Genomic DNA, 19,782 nt, shown 5'->3' with positions numbered 1-19,782 from the left:
CTTCTCTAGAATTTTATTCTCCCCAAGTCGTGGTTCACAGTTTTTCTTCATTTTCATCAATGCAAAAGCGGTAATGGGCGGGTAGGTGGGGTACCTGGTCATTGCCAATATACTGGGTAAGAAGAACAAAAATGGTCAAAATGAAGAATAATTGCTGTAGACTTCAAAAATGTCACTTTCAGAAACTTATGGGTCATTTTTGCTTCCTAAGACCAGTGTCCCCCTTAACATGCCCAAGAACATCACCATCCTGCTTTGTCCCTACCAAAATACTTAAATTAAGAACATCAAAATGCCGAAACCCCGACTTTGCGCATGACAGAACACCGAAACATGGCAGCGGTCAACAAAAAAACCACAAGCGTACCGTTAATGAGGAAGAAGAAAGCCCCTGTCTCGTTGGCAACAGCGCGGGCAATTAGAGTCTTTCCTGTGCCGGGCGGCCCATACAGCAGGATTCCGCGAGGTGGCTTGACACCAATCGCCCTGAACAGGCTCGGATGGCGCAGGGGCAGCTCGACCATCTCTTTGATCTGAGCCAGCTGCTTGCGGCAGCCACCAATGTCGTCATAGCCAACCTCATTCAAGGATTCCTCCTCCTCCTGCAACAGACACGGGCAGACATGATGAAGCAGCTCACGCTTCCTCCAGCACAAAACGGTGGCCCACGTTTGCCTAAGAAACCACACTGTCCACATTTTATTCCTTCAACACAAGCAGTAGTGGCGACCGAAGTCACTGCAGGGTGTTCACAGCCTACTCAACAAAAGAGTGCCTGTACAGGTGGCCCAGTACCATGTGAAGAAGTTAACAATGTAAAAATAGATTGCACAATACTTGCAAATAAAGAGCTACAATCCCGCAAGAGCGGGAGGCTCAAATTAAGTTGTGGCGTCTTCACACCTTTCCCTTTCCTCCCGTCCCTTTTTGCACGCTGAAAAATCGGCTCGCTCCTCTGCCAGCCCCACTGCCAACGGCTTCCTGACCTGCAGGAGCTATGCAGCTTACTGGCCACGGCCATGGTAGCTGCCAGAAGTCTGAAAGAATCTAACCAATAGCCACCTCTGAACTGGTATACGCCATGCGCCTATAGGAGCGCCCCTGAAAGCCTCCTAAGGCAGCCATTGGAACTGTAGGCGGGCTTCCCGCTGTCACTACAAGCTTGGCAAGGTTACGCATGCGTCATTAGCTGCCTGTAGGCATCCCATACAACTAATTTTGCGGCGAAAACAAAGGGAATGCAAGGGAATTGAACTGCATGACAGTGGAGCTATAGCTGATGTTATATCTCACAGGGACAATCGTGTTCACTGCAGCCAAGCATCGCCAAGCCTTGCTAGACGAGGAGCTGACAATAGTATGCCGCCTCTATCAACAGGCGTTTACCCAATGAGAACTCTTTCTCATTTGTTCATCAGGTGACATGAACCATTTGACCCCTTTAGGGTGAAAGCACAGATTTATTGTGTGTTGAGGCTCTGGCATCGGACTTGTAATTGACGGAGGTGCTGTGTTATGAAACGGTAGTGATAATAAAGCTGGGAAATTCCTAACAATTTTCTTAGATGGCAACTACGTATTTTTGCTGAACTAAAATTAAATAAGCCTCGATATCACATGTGGCACTATATTCATCGCTTGAAGGAATGCTGACAGATTACATTTTGTAGCTATGTATCGTATTCACACAACTAAGTCTACTCGAATTTAAGTCAACCCCCATATCACATTTTAGAAAAAAAACAAGAAAAGGTCATTTAAGCTCTGCCTTTAGCAAAACACGCGATAGCATTATCCTGTGGCTGCCGCTTATCGCCAGCCACTGTCACCTGCCGGGCAGGCGTGCCCGTAGACGCAATCCAAGACGAAAATATAGCAGTCACTGGACTACTCGTCCACATTTGCGCCATCATCCTTACTAGCGCTGCCATCGTTATCGCTGCTGCGGCCCCACAGCACATCATTATAACGTCGTTGTGCAGCAAAATCCCGCACTCCTCAAATAGCCACATTTCAACATCGCATGAAAGAGCTGAAAATTTTGCCTCGCTGCAGCTGTCACGCCTGTATCACCCGTAGCGAACATTGAACTTGCGCCCCAGCATGCAGTTGTTAGTTTCTTCGGCGTAAAGAATGACAGCCATCTTGAATGTAGCCATGAACGAGCGCCGGTCGCTTACCGGACCCGGAGCACAAATGACTGACGAAGCACTACATTAAAAACTTGCGAGACGCAGCCAGCAGCAGTCAAATGTATCAGGGCCAGAGAGAAACTATGCATGAGCAGCGTTGGCTCTTCTGTCGGCTACCGACGCTCCCCGGCACCACTGCCTTTCTGAGTGGCGGTGCCGACGCGATTGGAAAAGCGGCCCTTCCATCAACTACAGACGCTCCCTTCAGTGCAGCTTTTTCTCTCGAATCACTCACGGTAGGCGCCGCTCATGAAAGTTGCGAAAATCTGTCCGACGCTGAAAATTACCACCTTCGTCCAACTGCACGCCAATGCAGCGGTTCACGGTGCAATGCGACACGGCGCTATCGCCCATTGTTATCGGCGCCAACCGCAGCACATAGTTTTCCTTAGCTCTGCTGCCTATTTCCGCACATTCATTGATGCAGCAGGCTCCCCACTTCAACTTAGCGATTGCTGACGGTGATAAATTTTCAAAATGGCGGCACACGACTGCAAGTGGTGGAAAATTCAAACCAGCCAGTGCCAATTTCGCCACATGACACAAGACAGCCAATCGCGGGGCCGCGCCTGCGTTTTTGTTTTTGGTGCTTTTCTCTGCTTTGAACAGGCTCCACGGCTGCCACGTTGCCGCGAAAGAAAGCCGGCAAGCTGCACTATCAAGTGAGACTAAACAGAGCGCATTAAAGCAGATGGTTTTGAATTGCAGTGGCATAGAAAAAGGGGCGTATTCTGATGCATCGTTGCGAGTTCCTATGCCGTGGCAGCACATTTATCAGACAATTTCTCAAAAACTACGAAAGTCCAGGGCTCCAAACTTCACTTACAGGCGGAAAACAACCTCGCGAATCCAAATATGACAAAATTGAAAAACTGAATTTTTTTCGTAAATTTTCGGCTTGAAAATGCTGTGTACCCTTAACCCAAGGCTGCTACTAATATTTGAATGACAAAAGTGCTCACAAAAGCACCGTTAACAGACAACACATGCACCGGCTATATAAATACAACACATTCCTTCTGCGCAGGTTTTAATTCTCACCTATACCAGAACAAGGAGCACACGGCAGGTGAAGCTATCTGCACTCACAGCAACAAACTGCCTCAGAGGAAATGCATTCTTAAAGCTAACAGTGAAATGCCTTAAAATTTGAAATTTGAAATACGCACCTCGCGTTTGATGGGTTCACCGTCGCAGTGTATAACAGTGTCTGGTGCGACAATGCAGTAGGGCGACGGGTCGGTTTCGACAACTTTGAACTCGACGGCACGCATGCCGCCACGGACAAGGAAAAGGTCCCCCTTGTGGATGGGCCGGTAGGCTTCCAGGAAGTAAGGCTTCAGGTAAACCTCAAACAGGCTCCTGCAAAGACACCACCAATCGCAGTCCCCAAACTTACATGCAACACAGTCGACTCCGAAGTGATCATGTGTCCACCAGCTTGACTACTCCCACTGCAGGACAAAGGTCTCTCCCATAACTCTCCAATTAACCCTGTCCTGTGACAGCTGCAGCCACCTTATCCCCGCAATTTTCATCTCACCCGCCCACCCAACTTTCTATCGCCCCCTGCTACTCCTGCCTTCTCTTAGCATGTAGTAGTGGCATTCAGTTCTGGGCAATTACACCCTTGTTTGGTCCACAAGAGAATCTATGCCCTAGGAGAGTGAGTTAGGGCTAACCAACTGCAGAAATATTGCACGTGTAAGGTTTAATGCAACACCCATTTGTCGTCTACTACACCTCAAGTTACTATGAGCTCACCCTGAGAGACCTTCAACTGTGTCATCAATGGGCAGCACATGGATCCGCTTGCCATACTTGACATCTGGACAGGGCTGGATGCTGGAAGGAGGAGGACAGAATCTTCACGAGACATGCTCAGCACAACTTTCATGACACGTCTGGCAAATGCTGTGTCCTCATAGAGTTCCACGAGAAGAGTTACTCTTACACCCAAAACAATCTATGTGCTGGCACCTTCTAACATTATATGCCTAAAAAATAACTTTATTCAAAAGGCTCTCTGGCTGCACACATTAAAATTTAAAAGAAGTTACTAGTAATGCCTTTGCACTCAACATGTTTCGCAGTACAACTACCGGATTATAATAGGCACTCGTGAAAGCAACAAGAAAAAGAAACCCTTCAAGATTGCATGCTCCAAACCCCCCTCCCCGACACAGCTCATCAACCAGACTCACCTGACCACATCTCCAAGTCGCACACGCAGGTTGTTGCGGATGCAGCGGTTCATGCGGATCTTCTCCGACGGGCAGGTCTCGTCTGAGAGCACGATGCACACTGTCTCGCGCCGCTTCTTGCCCTTAAGTAGCACTGTGTCCCCACGGAAAAGCATCAGCTCATCCATCTTGGCCTGCACAGGAAAAGGGCAGATGTGAGAAAAGGTCCACAGTAGGCACTTCCAGAAATAACACAGCGTGCCAGAGCCATGCTTTCCAAATCGCCTTCCAGGGTGAAGGTGGACTCACTGCATACTGCGTCAAAATGATGCTTGCTCTAGTAGCTTCACTACAGTGTTTACAGTTTAACCTCGATTTAACTTCGGTTTCGTGATACTGAAATTTCGCTACATCGAAATTCGTCTCCTAGCATGCCAAGAATCCGCCAAACGCATGTTGCTGATAACTCAAGGGAAAAACCTTCAACTGCAAGTAAAATGGTCCCTTATTTCTGCCCTTTCTTCGCCAGCAGCAACAGCGTTACATTTACATGTGTCTTGCTTATGCAGCGAGCTACGAACAGCATCGGCACATCTATCGCGCCAACCACCGTAGCATGCCAAGAAGGGGACGACTCTTCACAAGTTTTAGTTTTGTTATCATCATCCTCTTGCAAGTGCCCGGAGCGCACCGCCGACGCGGCAACGCGTTCCACCACTGCCAATACCATGGCCTTGTGGTCACCCACGGCTACCCGTGGCCAGCCATGAAATCTGCCCCCCCCCCCCCCCCCCCCAAGTCTACTTTATATCGGCAAAAGCAAGAAGAGTGTGTGTCCTCCAGTCAACCAACTAATGAAATAAAATCAGGCCCACCTCGCTCCTCGTGCCTTCTGCTGTAAGTGCGAGTATGTCTTTTTGCACATATGCACACCGTCTGAGTGAAACCTAAAGCGGTTGTCAGGTGTAAAGCGTGCAATGGGCTTCTCAGCTGACGGCTGTGCCAACGATACTGACCCACCCAAGACTTTCACCAAGGTTTGGGCATTTGTAAACAAACACAATAAACATAGCGTACAGCCTTTGACCACAGGCAGCACGTCGCATTTGGTGCTGATATTGGGCGAGATAGCGAGCCACAGGATGACCTGGCAGGCTGTCAAGGCTGCGCAAGCACCTGTGCCAGCCTCGCTCGTACTACCCCAAATGATGCGCCCACCACAATGATTGTCGTCGCAGTTGCGTGTGCTTATGCGCTCTGTATGTAAAACTCTCATAATACCTGCGCCCTCCGGTGAGAGTTCGACACAGGCTCTGCTCAACCACTTGTACCCGCGATACACTTTTTCATTGGGTTCCTTTCGAGCGAACAAGAAAATTTCGTTACAATGAAAGTGCAGCAAAACCTAATTTGCTAAAATTACATGGTGCTCTATGGACAGTGAAGTTATGAAAACTAGAACACTTCGTTACATCGACGTTTAACTGTAGTTGTGGCTAGGCAATGTTTTCTGCACTAAACACTGGATGCATGGCTCAATTTTCCACCTGAGTAGTGCTGCCACGATTTGCACATGGCTGACTGAGACTGCATAGGAGACCAAGCATATCTAAGGTGCCTCTATGCCAGCTACCCATCCAGGGTGGAGATGTCCATTAGTCTATACAAGGAAACGCCACTTTTGACCTCCCACGCTGCGTGTCTGTAGCATAAACATGAACTCCTCAAATTTCTACTTGAAATAAGGCTTTAACACCAGGAAGCAGTATTGAATGGAACCTTGACCCTCAAGACCCAAATTGTTGCTGTCTGCAATAAAATCACACTAACAGCACGAATGGCCTTACCATAAACCACCACAACCCCTGCCTTCACCTGAAATAAAGATGGTGTCACTGGATGAGGCACCCAATCCACACCTATGACAAAAGCAGCAGCTCCATGCCAACCAGAAGCAAAATGGTTGTGATCACTTTTATGCCAGCGAAACAAGACAGTTTTTTCTTCCTGATGTGGAGATCACTTACTCCCCAATAAATGGTACTGAACGACAGAAAAACCGAAGAGCCAGCTATGCTAATGCATTTAATTCAGCCTTCTTGCAAATGGAAACTTTGGCACTGCATTTTATATAAATCAGTTCACCTTAAGCTGTCCACCTTTATACCGATTTTGTCCGAGAACATCTATCAGCCACACAGCATTACGGCCATGAGTTTGCACTATTAATGTGGTGCTGACACGAAGAATAAGAGAAGAACAGGCAGCCCATTTTTTTTGGATATGAACAGAGTGAACAAAATGATTGACGACGCTTTTGTCAATGCTCCTGGTGAATGCATCCCATGCGCAATCTCTGAAAAGTTCTCCCCTCAGTCTCGTAACTAAGGAAGATGATGGCAGTGCCTCGCCAATTGGTAACCCAAGTGCTGGTGACCTATGGAAGAACTGGCCCGTCTGCAAAGCATGTTGCTTACTGAAAACTGCTTTAATACCCAACTTCATGTCAGTAAGCAAGGCTGCTAAATCTAGCATGCCCATCTGTATTGACTACGCTTGCACCATGAAAGTAACTGGCCTTCATTTCAAGCTATAACAGAATGCCCGGCTGCCTTGCAAAGTGCTCTCTGATGAAAATGTGCAAGAATCGCAATTTTCAATGTCTTATACCTCTCTGCTTCTAAGCAATCCTCACTGGGGCAATGAGGTATGAGCGATGTGCTTTCTTTTTTTTTGTTGCTAGCACCCGCAGCACTACACCCAAGAGCGAAGCAGAGTACAGTGACAGAAGGCCAACTGGGCAAACCTCCACGCAAGAGACTGACCTGCGACAAGGAGACCACCGAGTTGTCATCGTTGATGGCCTCTTCGACGAGCAGACGGTTCGGCTTCTGCTTTGTCTTCAGGATGGCTGTGGCCAGGTCGTCTGGACTGAAAGCAAAAAAGCAAACATCCCAAAATGAAATCAGTTCTCGGCATTTCCCACAGTAGATCACACAAATAAGGAACCCTTCCCTGCCGAAGAATTAAGAGAGGTCAACTGAAACCCCACTAAAACACACTTCGGCTTCCAAAAATTTTAAAGGCAGAGTGTACCAGCTTTAATCTACTATACTTTCTATGCTGCAATCAAAGCTCCTTGCCCACCCCCCCATAAAAACACAACTCGCTGTTGTGTTGAGAACCATAACAGAAAAATTTTACGATGTAAATTAAACATGGGACTAACTTTCCAGAAGTAGCTCGCACCTGCAAATCTTCAGTATTCCAAACACGGCGATGACTGTCTGCCCCTAAGGCAATTATGAGCCAATGCTTGGGCGAGTTGACAGATCTTTCTTAAAACAGAACAACATACATCTGTATGTCTCTTTCTGCATCCTTGTCTTGTTCGAGTTGTTTTAAAGGGGCTCTGAAACACCTTCCGCAGAGATCACATCAATTTGCTCAATCACTGTATAGTGTTATCATGAACACCTGGGCCAAATAATACACAGAATGCTACATGCAGCAGAGAACCCAAAATCACGCATGAAATTTGGTGAGCCCTATCTGGTGGCTTTTTCATGCTCACACCCTTCTCCATCGCACCACTCCTGTGTATACCAGTTCAGGGATGGCTATCGGTTAGATTCGTTCAAACATCTGGCAACTGCCATTACCACGGCCAATAAACGGTGTAGCTCCGGTGGGTCAGGAAGCTCCGCCCACGGCATAAGGCCGGTGAAGGAGCGCCCACCTTTCAGCATGCAATAATTGACAAGAGGAGAGGGAAAGACCCAGAGACGCTGAAATTCAAATTCTGACTACAGATAACAGCTTCTGCAAAGCGCATCAAAAAATTCTCGCTGGAAGATATTCATGAAGCAGTGTCCTTTAACATCACAAGCATATCACAACTTTATTAGAACCCATTTCAAAGCCCCTTTAAGAAAGCAAGAATGAGCGTGACATTAACCAAGACGCATAGGTATTTTTTTAACCATAGTTTGTGGCACAGGACTGGTTTTGAAGACTACCAATATGCCAATGTATCCGACCATTTTTTGCAAACAATGAAGCTGCCAATTGGCAGCGCAACTGTTAGCCTAGTAGCCGAGAGTTAAAAGGCTGATTTGAACCACGCAAGTGGTGGTGACAAGTTGGAGGAGAAAGAAAATTAAGCCACAAAAAGTTTCTTCCAACAAAAATAACAATGCAAGCTGGTTTTCAAATTTGCAGTCTCCATGGACTATATGCAGATGACTGCTACGAACGACACTGTTTTTGGCAAAACAAACACTGCACACATCATTATTTGCTTCACTAACAAAATGCTGCAGCTTGTATTAGATCATCGCAGATATTTTCTGAAGGGACTCATCGTTTTCAGTCACTACTCCAGTCATTCAACATGCATGCGAGTGTTTTTCTAGTAATGTTTGTGACATTCCCACAGCATCACACAATGCTTTGTCCCTGGCCATGGACACAAGTTTCGGTTTCCATGTGTAAAACCGTTCTATCCAGTATTCTAAAAAAAAAAAAAATTGGTTGTGGCAGAAAGGAGGCTTCTATGAAACGTGATGTGACCAAATTAGGTTGAAAAAACCTCTGGCGTTACCATTTAAAGGGGTATAGACAGCAAAACTTCCGTTGCGTAGTTCTGTTTCGAATGATGTGCGAGGCGTTAGGCATGAATTACCTCATGGAACTTGCCTTTGCTCAATACACAACTTATAAATGAATTTATTTTTCCATGCAGTTTCAGCTTCATCAGTTGAATGACAGTTGCAATGTCACAAGTAAGCGCCAGATCTTGTCACGCAAACAAACACAGCAATACAATAGCTATTTGTGCTGCTCCTGTAGCAGTTGGTGTTTGCTTTTCCAAATGCCGCCATAGACCGTTATCAGATCAAGGTTAGCCAATGCCAGTAAGCGTTGGAAATCCCCAATTGACGATATAACACACTCCCTGCTTGCATCAGAAATTTTAGAGGCCGCGCTTCACAAATGGCGCGACCCGTGAAACTGCAAATAAGCACTGTTCACACCTGCACTGCCCGGGGGACTCGGCAGCCAATCGGGATGATACAGGTGTAAATTAAGTTAATGGTATACAAAGCCCACTCGCTGGACGCAGTCGTATCGCTAAGATTCGTACGCGAGGGGAAGGCTGACTTTGGAAGCGGAATTCTTGTCCTTGTAGACACGGGACAACCGTCGTCAGATAACGCCACCTAGACAAACGGCAAGACGCGCACCAGGCTCGCATCTATGTGTCGCTGGCAAAAGCGTCTCACGAATAATTAAGACATCAGCTCAGCGATTGGCCAATGACATCATCTAGGGCAATCCGCAACATGACGAAAGCGCGCAACACAGCTGACGCAAACAGTTACTAGCGCAATTCAAAGCGACAAACTTTCAAACACATGGAAAATTCAAGCTCTAGCTTTGAGAAACACTTTGAAAGCATAACTTTAAACCAAGCCCTAAAGATAAAGACAAACCAGTGGAGGCATTTCGCGAAACACGATCGCAGTGATTGAGCACTCCATACCACAGAGGCTCTGTCCGTACACTACGTGTTGGTTGTGATGCGTCGTCATAGTCATTCAGAGTAAAATAAGTCCCACGAACATAAAACGTTGAGCCTCCCCAGCCAGCTACGACCTCCGAAATGCTCTTCGTTCAATTTCGGAGGCAATATTGAATGAAAAAATGCAATCAACCAGCGAAATGGGTACCATGACTAGCGAAAAAAAGAAGCCGGCATTTAAGCCTAACTTAAACGACAAATGCATATCGCTCGCTAACCTGCTTGGCCTGCGACTACGGACGTTTATCCGCTCTAAAACGATTGAGAATGCTTAAGAGAATGCTCACTTTTTCGCGGCCATGTTGACTTTCGACGATGTTGACGACGATGAACAAAGCTTTCGCACCCCGGACCCAGCACAGAGACACAGAACTACGGACCACCGCAACGCCAGCAACGCCAATGTACCGAACGACACGACATTAGAGGACCGCACTTAAATGTTTTAATATGTAATTAAATTTACCTTTAATAGTTGAAATAAAACTGCAAATATGTTCAAGAGACGAGGAGTGCCAGAGTATAAATTAACTTTTACAAATATTTACAAAACGACAAGCTGCGGAGCATTGATCGAAGTTGGCTACCATCATGGCGGGCATCAAAGGTATGATGCGTGATCTGAGTGCTTTCGTTTTTGTCATTATCGTTTGTTTTGATGGTATTGAACGCGTTTTTCTCGTTTCAACACGTTTATAAATAACTACAGATACCGTTAGGAGACCGCGCAATGCGAGAGAAAATTTGAGTGCTAAAATTTGCGTCGCACACTGACAGTGCTTCTGTAGCAGATCAATAAAACCATTTTTGTTTTGACGTGACAATAAGGTTGTTCAATAAACTTTGCACCCCTCGAGTTTTTATCTTACCTCAAAGCCGGACGTAAGTGTATAAATTCCCCCAAGCTTGTGTCTGCTTTGTTGTACGTATTTGCTCTGTATCTTTAAGATTGTCTGTTGAAGGGCGTACAATTTTCGCACCAACCATGTCCCCTCATTCGGCGTGAGCGTATTTCGCGACTGCTTTGCTAACGTAGAACTCTCTTTTTTCCGTTTCCCTTTCCGCACGGTACCTACCTCTACCTGTCAACGATAGCGTGAGTAATCATTTTCTTTATTCCTGCCGTCGCTCCTAAGTGCGCATATGTTGTGAAGACGGGTTTCTTCGCTGTGTGACGAAGTGAATGCAGAGAGAGACCTCTTTTCGGGGTTGAGCGTTATCATTGTGCGCGTAATCTTTAACTGCCCCTCAGAGAAAGACGATAATATATTACATCCTCAACCGCGTGGCTGTTTCTGGTTTGGGTGTGCCGCTGTCACTACATCTGTCGCCTACGAAAGGCATCAAAGCGTAATAATATAGGGCTAACTTAATGATCGAGTAATGATTAAAAATTGCGGGAGCGTTTGCATTCAAACATCGTTTCAGTTTCTTAGTGCGTATCGGCCAGTTAGACTCCAAACGAGTTTACGCTGAGGCGTGCCAATGTTTACACTGGTGTGAGCTCTGCTTTATCAATAACAGACGCTGCCAGTACATTAGTGGATGAAATTTTAACTGACCGCATTATAAATTTTCACACAGCCGCCCCCTGTAATAATTGCCGTGCCTTCCAAATTAGCATCTTTTTCTTTTTACTAGGAAACACTTTGATGTATGAATGCCCATGAATTGACATTCGGAGATGGGGTGCGGATGATAAAAGAAACTCGAAGTGTGAAGTGCAGAAATTAGTCCGAAGTTCAGCAGAAGGACATGCCTATTAACCCAGACGTAGTTTTTGATGTGCGGCAGTTGACTAGTATTTTTGCATTCGTTAAAGAGGCCTGCATTCCCAACATGAAAAGAAGCACAAGATTACTGCTTTTATGAAAGCTGTGCTGATCAGTTTGATTTAAATTGGTGCAGACATCTCAAGAGAACCTGCTTTTTGAGAAAAGAAAAAACTGCACATTATAAAATGAACTAAGTTTTAACCGAAATTTCAGGGAATGACATTAGTGTAAGCAAAAAATGAACCTTTTCTCAGTGTGCCTCATACTCTACCTTTGCCTCTCATTTATGTTTGCATTTATACGATTTCTTGGACACCAGTTTTGCAACAGGTCAGCTAGAAAGGATACATTCTGCATGGGATTTCAACGGCATTGGTGATTGTTTGCTTGTTTCGCCATTTGTAAGCCCATGCATTGCTTGTTTTTTTGCTGTCACTGTATTGGTTAACAAAAACAGTCGGTGCACTGGCAAAAAACGCCTGCATCCTGTAAAGCTTTTGTAAGGTAAAATGCAGTGCAGTCTAGATGACTGTTCTGCACAATTTCTTCACCTCATTATGAGCAGAGAGCTTTTCTATTTGCTGTTGATTGGTTTGTTTCCTGATTTGTAGAAGTAATTCCTAGGAATTATGGGAGTATTATAGGGGTAATTCAGGAAAAAACAAAGCTATTCTGTTTGCATGAGATAAAGCCAATTTACAGGGACAATCAGGATTCTGGTACCCCTGTAACATCCCTTTGAGTTAACCACTGGCCTGCTGCTTCAATTTTTTAAGTGCCAGCGATATTTGTGCACATGGAAAGATATGGAAAAAAATATATATTTGTGGTAAAGGGTTGTCAATTTGTTGCTAGCTGTCACAGTGTGTCTTCCAGAGGACATTTTTATATGCCAGACAAGGGCATGTGATGGTTGGAGTGTGTGCGTGTGGAGTGAAAACTATGCATGGTGCATCTTCGCTCATCAAGAGGCAAGCCAGCACTCGTCTAAGTCTGGGACAGTGATAAGAGCTTAGCACACGTAGGCAATAGGCGGCACAAGCAATACATGGCCTGTGCCATGTATTGCCTACGTGTGCGCTGGGCTTGGAAGAAATATTGCCATCATGGCCCAATGTTGCCAGAACAGGAAGCACGAAAATTTCCAGGGAATTGCATAAAGCTGTGGCTGTCCAAAGCCTCTGTGCTCATCTCCAGGGCCTGCATAGATGTGCAAGGTGCTCGAACGAGTTACAAAAGTCTTTGTTTCCAGCTGCTTCTGAGTGTTCGTTCACATTATTGCTTAAGCTGCCTCTGCTAACTATGCAGATTATTTTGTAATTTATAATATCGACACTATGAAGTCGAATACATGGGGCACCACAGATGAGATTGTCATGCCGGAAGCGTCATGCAGCGGTCACCATATACCTTCCAGATCTGTTGGCGTGGAGAGAGGGTTTGCGGTGCTCTGAAAATTTTTCCAGTGACTCTAGATGTTGCAAAACACAGCACCTGACAACCAAGCAATGAATCCGTGCTAGTGTCGTAAATGGAAAAAAAAATAAAGTTGAAGGGGTCTTCGTATATTGTGGCACGAGTATAGGTGTGAACTGTATGTGCGATCAAGAATGAAGAATGCGTATGACTCATTAATGTGACCAGTGGTCACATGAGTCAGGCGACTGATGACGGTGGGTCGTCAGTCATGGAATGGCATCATTTCATATGGGCAATGACCAACAGATCTTGGGGGGAAAGAGCCTGGCAGCAGAAACTGGTACTATAAATAACATGGATCAGTGCTTGCTGATATCTTGATGGCACAATACTGAGAGTAGTAGATGGTGATTAGTTTTTGTGATGACGAAAACCATTGTAACAGTTGTTGCGGAATAGATGTGCATGGGAGGAATGCAATGGAGAGTCGTTATATGTCTAATGCCAGTAGCAGGTGTAAGATACGTCTTGTTTCTATATTTGTTTGTGTTCATATTTCTGTTTGTGGCTTCCAGACTGGTCGCCCTTGCCTTTTCGGGGTCAGTGGGCATGACCTTGCTGGTGCTGGGATGTGCCCTGCCGCAGCCCAGGTGAGCCACATGCATCTACTCACAGATTTGCTTTGCAAGATCTATTCTGCATATTAATAATTAATATGCAATTAATAATGAGTTACAGATCAGGCTTTTACCTACATTTATGGCATGAGACTGCAGTTTACAAGTTTGTGGGCAAATTAGCTTGCTAAAAAATTTGCGGATGCTTAAAGGCGTACTAAAGAGGATTCTGAGCTTTTTTTACTGTGGGAACTTGATCTGCACACGCCATGCATTCTTAGAAACTTCGAATTATTGTCCTGTGCAGCCGATTTCCACATTAAATCGAATTAAACACCCCAGCTCCCGCCTTTTTTTTTTTTTTAACGCTCCTCCAAACCAACACGTGGAGTGCCTCTCAGCCAGTCGCGTGGTGGCTTGCTGCTCTGCCATCGGCGGAGTGGTACGCAAATTAAAGAGTCCACGCGTATTTTTTATTTCCGTGGGCCTAATTTGCAACTGTGTTGTCTACGATTGGAACTATTTATTCATGGAAGCCTAAAAAGCAAAAGTGAAGCCACCACTCCACTGGCTGAAAGGCATTTCCACGCGTTGGTTGACTCCTACTTTTGGAGGCGAGTTAAAAAAAAAAAAGCTGGAGCCAGGACGTTTAATTTAATTTAATAGAGAAATCGGCCGCACAGGGCAATAATTCAAAGTTTCTAAGAAAGCTCGGAGTGTGTAGATAGATAGAGTTCCCCTGGTAAAAAGACGAACTCAGAATCTTTAGTGCACCTTTGAGCTTCGCCTTTAAGAATAGAACACAGTAGTGTTATTGGATCCCATTCGCATTGCCTACCGAGTTATATACAGCCGTGCCCCGTAAATACGACCTCCAGTAATATGGGCGACTCGAATTATGGACAGTTTTTCTGAGGACTAAACTTTTTCACTGCATATATGCCCTGTTAATATGGAAGCTCGCGGTCCAGACAATGTACAGGGTGAAAACGCACAAGACCCGTTGGTGCCCATGTATTTCTGTCGTGTTAATATGAACAACAATCAGAACCAAATCCCTACTGCCCCAAATAGGTGTTTCTTTTCCTCTATTTTGAAAACACCAGTGAAATGCAGTGCGAAAGTGCAAATGCACCAGTGACACCCTTTTTTGTTTTCATGTTTCACGGTTTGCTCAATTTAATAAATTGATGTGAAGAACGCCAAGCCGCTTTCAACAGCAGCCAGTTATTACGTACGGATGTGTACCAGTGGTTCATTGTTCACACCGTGATCTGCCATCACGCATGCGATGCGCCACTAAGAGCTTCAAACTGCGACACATTTAAAATGTAATGGTGACCAGAATAGTGCATTTTGAACTGCCAAGGTTGTATCTAATTTGCCCTTCACTAACTCAGAAGCAGAACATAATTACAAATTTTCAGGTATTTTTTTATTTGTTATGGACAACTCAGTTCGTGGACAGTATTGCTGGGGAACCACAGTGTCCACATTAAGGAGGCACGACTGTATCCTAATTAGCATACTTGTAATTACTCATATGCACATCAGTACATGTCGCTAAGACACTTCACTAAGTCAAACACCTCAGCGCATTCACTAGGTCCACCTTTATTCAGCTTGAACCAACAAGCCTTCGGTCGATGGGTAGCGTGCCCTTCTGTCAATCCAAAGGTCCTGGGCTCAATACCTATCCAAAGCCAAGTTAGCTCGATCTTCTTTTCAGTTCTGTTTCATTGTTTGCTTCCATCGGGACTTTTTGATCTAGGCCAACGACGACGCCGACACCAGCTTTTCTGTGATGGCGGACCCTTAACACCATTGTGTTGAAAGTTGATAGAAAGGAAAGCTTTTGAAGTTTGAACTTGCTTTTCTATCAGTATTTCACAGCTGCTTTACCTCAGGCCTTGCTCAAAATTTCACTTGCCACTGTTAGCAAGACCAGTCTAGTATGTTACGACATGGGAAAAACCCAGCGAATCATTTTGCATCATTTAATTACGTTCGGATGGTGTAACGACACCGGTGTGTCACCCTTGGAAAGTTCAAAACTGGCCTAGTGTGCTCCAGCCATGTGTTATGACATCAGCAACATTACTGGCAGCACTCAGAATCTTGGTTTTTGATTGAACTTTCACAACACAACTTGAAAGCGTGCGCATGTAATAATAGTTTAGAAAGAACCCTCGTGTGGGCCAGTCTGTGAGGCATCATGGAGAGATGCAGCGCAAAGGAAACAATATGAGGACATAGACACAAAGGAAGGTCAGCGCTCGTCCTGTTTCCTTTGTGTCTGTGTCGTCCTTGTTTCCTTTGCACTGCACGTCTCCCATGATAATTCAGAACAGTCCTTTGCAGTGCGTGCACCTTGCCAAGAGAGCAGGAAAGGCTACCTGCCAAAGTTCTGCTAATATAACATTTTCAGGCACTGTGTACACAATTGTGTAAATGGCCCGCTCGCAGCTGCTTCTGAGGCTGCAGTACGCCTGGCAGTGGTTTCTATGTTTCAAGTGAAACCGGCAATATTCATTATGGAAATAGGATTTTTTTCTTCCTTACCTAGCAAGTGCAGAAAGAACGTTCCACATTTTAAAGCAAGCTAATTGGCTTTCTTTAGGCCTTAACTGTATATAAGCAGTAGAATTAATTTTTCCAATTGGTAAATGCAAGCGGTGCTGAGAGGGCGCACTTTCATGTGCAGCAATTGGTACCCGTTCTTCGTGGTGCTCTTCTACGTGCTGTCGCCGCTGCCATCATTGATAGCGCGCCGCTACAAGGAGGACGTGGCAAGCTCAAGCGCAGCCCAGGAGCTGGCCTACTTCATCACCACGGGCTTGGTCATCTCGGCCTTCGGCCTGCCCCTGGTGTTGGCACGGTCGCCAGCAGCACCACACGCTGTGGTGTGTCCTCACTTCCTCATTCACTGACCTTGTTTCGTAGTGGCGTATGAAGTCCACCCTGTCACGTGGCTGAAAAGTTTGTGCTATTGCCAACAACTAGTGTACATTGCTATTGTCATTAAATGTTGCTTTACTGAAAAACGTAAAAGAAGGGAAGTTGATAGAAAGGGAAGCTTTTGAAGTTTGAACTTGCTTTTCTATCAATAGAAGGCAAGTTGATAGAAAGGGAATGCTTCATGCTTATTGCTTCATGAATGTCAAAATTTCTACCCTTTTCATTGTACAGCAAGAAAGCGGTGTAACCAGTTACAGAGAGCATTGCTAAGGTCTTGTACAAGATGCTGTTTAGTTATATTTGTATTCCATGTTAGGTACACCTGTTGGGGTGTTTGAGATGTGGTGGCTATAATGACGTTTGCAAAAAAGTCTTGGCATATTTGGCTAACTAAGATAGATATAGATAGGAAGATAGACTACAAGTTACAGTTAAGAATATGCAAGTTTAAAATATGCAGAATGTACAGTGCCCTAGTTACACACAACTAAGAAACATCGGTTTGCTCAACGCATCGCTTGCCCACATGCTCGGACACACACTGCCCCACAAACTCGTTTCGCTCTTTTCACGCTCCGGCTCTGGGCGAGACAAACGGTGTTGATACTTTCACGGTTAAAAACACTGATATGCTCAGGAAACACACAAACAAACACGGAAGAGACAAACACATGCAAAAGCCTCCCTTCCAAGAAACTTCGGGGAGGGAGTTGTCGGGTTCAGGGTTGGTGATGAATGGGTTACATGGGTGAAAAGGAGGCGTGGCCTTCCTTGACATAATAAAAGTCTGCTGGTGCATTCAGTAAAATATCTTTGCAGTGTGTTGCAAAGACCCTAAAGCACCAAATAAAACCTCTCATTTAAAAATGCACACTATATATAAAATACACTGCGAATGGTAAAATGAGACACACGTGATAATGCGTCATGTCCCGGGCCTCTGAGACAAAGTTTTGCAATCGGAACTTAAATACCTTTCCACATGGTTGTCTAACTCACTACTGCTCTGAAAAAAAAAAAGGAAAGACAGCACAAAAACCGACAAAAGTGCTCAGTGTAGCATTTCACCTTCAAAGAGCGCACGCCGTATCAGACACCATGATCGGCAAGCGGTGGACTGCATTCGGTCAACGTTTAATTTTTCACACACCTCCTGGCGCTGGCAAATGAAACCAAAGAGATGGTGTTATAGAAGCAAACTAGATGGCGCAGCTTGCCTAGAGGAGAAAATGGAAAATTGGTTTTCGATGAAAGGAAATGACGCAGTACCTGTCTCACATATCCGCGGGGCACCTGAAGGGCACTGTAAGGGAAGGAATAAAGGAGGGAGTGAGAGAATAAGGAAAAGAAAGAGGTGCTGTAGTATAGGGCTGACTGCTTAGGGGAGCCGTTTTTAATTTTTGGTGGCAGGTTTAAACATCAGTCATATACGACTGGTGGTCTATGGCGCAGTAAGGGAAGAGTTTAACAGTTCATTTTGTAAGAGATGTACTTACCATTTGATGTTGACAGTAATTCAGTATAGTACCTGCATTTGATTTAAGCCCGCTCTACTGTTGCCAGTATAACTCTGCACAACGCCGCTGCATCACATCCTTTGCATCACATCCTTTGCAGATCCAGTGGAGCGCATGCGGCCTGGTTCTTGCAGGTAACGTAGTGGTCTTCATCACCATCCTGGGCTTCTTCCTGGCCTTCGACAACGACGAAGTAGACTACAACATGTGGTGAACATCGTGTCATCACCAGTGAAGAAGCGAGAAAGAAGAAGACTAGACGACATCACCGCAGCAGAACTGCTGTGTGTGTGCGCGCGTGCATGTGTGCACTTGTGGCGAACTCATAGTGCACACTGTAAATAGTGTGTGAATAATGACAAAAAATCGCTCCCTCCCCTGCCCCGTGGCTTAGCCAAGCCATTTTCTCAAGTGGGATGGACGAGCAATGTGTAGAAAACTGAAAGCAGGTTGTTTCTTGGTGGCTAGCTGAGCTGGAAAAGAAAAAAAACTCGATGTTGTGGCTGTTAACACAAAAAAAAAATAATAAAATGCGTGCTTTTTTGAAATGTGGTGGCCATCATGCTTCATGAATGTCACGACTTCTATCCATTTCATTGTACAACAAGAAAGCGGTGTAGCCAGTTAGAGCATTGCTAAGGTCTTGTACAAGATGCTGTTATATTTGTATTGCATGTTAGGTACACCTGTTGGGGTGTTTGATATGTGGTGGCTATTTTGCTTTCATACGCTGAGCATGTGAATAATGTGGTTTATCTCTGTTCCCTTGTACAGCATAAAAAGAAAAGTGGCGACAAACTTATAAAAAAATTCAAGTTGCTGTCTGATAATTGGTATAATCTGGGCATTTTGAACACACCTATTCCTTTTATTCCTCTTGCATTTCCAAAGTCTGCAGTTTACAAAAGAAAAACTCTATTGGAGACACACTTGGCTATTATGAAAATATAAATTTCGTTGTATTACAACTGTGCCAATAAAAGCGCTTTGAATTGCAACTACTTACAAAACTGTTCTAGGTGTCCACATTACTGTTGGTTACAAGTTGCAGTTGGCACAGTGAGTGGTGCTTCTGTCTGTTGTTGGTATAATCATTTTGTGACAGTAGGTGTTTTCTGTTATCTAATGAGCACGCATTCCCTTTCGACCATTGACCTATACTAACAACAGAACTGTAAATAAATTACCTGTAACCCATTGCCAAAAACAATAAAAAAAAACGTGTGTCGAACCTATGGCACGAGCGTCCTTGTTGCAACATAAATGTGCGCAGTGCGGACAATTCTGAAAGACGTTTAGGGTACTCCAATCAGTGGCACAGCAACAAGAACCTCATGCAGTGCTTCACCTGTACCAAACTGAAATCTGCAATGTCAAATTTGGATTCTCTTCCACTAGAGTTGAGCACTGAAGACCTTTTGATAAAGTTGACATTAGGGCGTGATAGAGTACGGTAAGGAGCAGTATGCTAAACCTGTGGAACAAAACCTTTTTAAAGTGAAAGCTTTACTATGCCATGTTCCGCGAGTTTCGCCGA

At 45.0% G+C, this 19,782-nt stretch overlaps 2 protein-coding genes across 3 annotated transcripts in view; one reads left to right on the top strand and one right to left on the bottom strand.

Moving 5' to 3' along the window:
- Positions 1–10,399, bottom strand: part of TER94 (Transitional endoplasmic reticulum ATPase TER94) — a 36,618-nt gene extending 26,219 nt beyond the window's left edge. Inside the window, exons 1-6 of the mRNA XM_077644597.1 lie at positions 10,247–10,399; positions 7,201–7,306; positions 4,397–4,569; positions 3,957–4,037; positions 3,362–3,554; positions 368–602 (exon numbers count right to left, since the gene is read on the bottom strand). Coding sequence (XP_077500723.1) covers positions 368–602; positions 3,362–3,554; positions 3,957–4,037; positions 4,397–4,569; positions 7,201–7,306; positions 10,247–10,260 — 802 coding nt within the window. The 5' untranslated portion in view covers positions 10,261–10,399. The remainder of the gene's footprint in view (positions 1–367; positions 603–3,361; positions 3,555–3,956; positions 4,038–4,396; positions 4,570–7,200; positions 7,307–10,246) is intronic.
- Positions 10,400–10,532: 133 nt separating this feature from the next.
- Positions 10,533–19,482, top strand: LOC144111334 (leptin receptor gene-related protein). Of its 2 annotated transcripts, XM_077644606.1 has the most exons (4): positions 10,533–10,566; positions 11,055–13,803; positions 16,475–16,673; positions 18,346–19,482. In XM_077644606.1, exons 2-4 carry the CDS (start codon positions 13,613–13,615, stop codon positions 18,457–18,459), a joined length of 504 nt encoding a protein of 167 aa, XP_077500732.1. In that variant the 5' UTR covers positions 10,533–10,566; positions 11,055–13,612; the 3' UTR covers positions 18,460–19,482. The 2 variants fall into 2 exon arrangements, with proteins under 2 accessions (XP_077500732.1, XP_077500730.1); XM_077644604.1 differs by lacking the exon at positions 10,533–10,566 and having other exon boundaries at positions 13,651–13,803.
- The last annotated feature ends 300 nt before the right edge of the window (positions 19,483–19,782 follow it).

This window comes from Amblyomma americanum, chromosome 11 (genome assembly GCF_052857255.1).
Source record: "Amblyomma americanum isolate KBUSLIRL-KWMA chromosome 11, ASM5285725v1, whole genome shotgun sequence".
NCBI lineage: Eukaryota > Metazoa > Arthropoda > Arachnida > Ixodida > Ixodidae > Amblyomma > Amblyomma americanum.
The sequence above is the reverse complement of the archived record's forward strand: the minus strand, read 5'-3'. Positions and strand labels throughout refer to the sequence as shown.

What these genes read in the sequence shown, in the direction of transcription:
- LOC144111334 (XM_077644606.1), top strand. Translation starts at nt 13,613, where the DNA reads ATGTGCATGGGAGGAATGCAATGGAGAGTCGTTATATGTCTAATGCCA. An exon ending in TGTGCCCTGCCGCAGCCCAG is followed by an intron (nt 13,804 to 16,474) that starts GTGAGCCACATG and finishes TTTCATGTGCAG; the next exon opens with CAATTGGTACCCGTTCTTCG. An exon ending in CAGCAGCACCACACGCTGTG is followed by an intron (nt 16,674 to 18,345) that starts GTGTGTCCTCAC and finishes CATCCTTTGCAG; the next exon opens with ATCCAGTGGAGCGCATGCGG.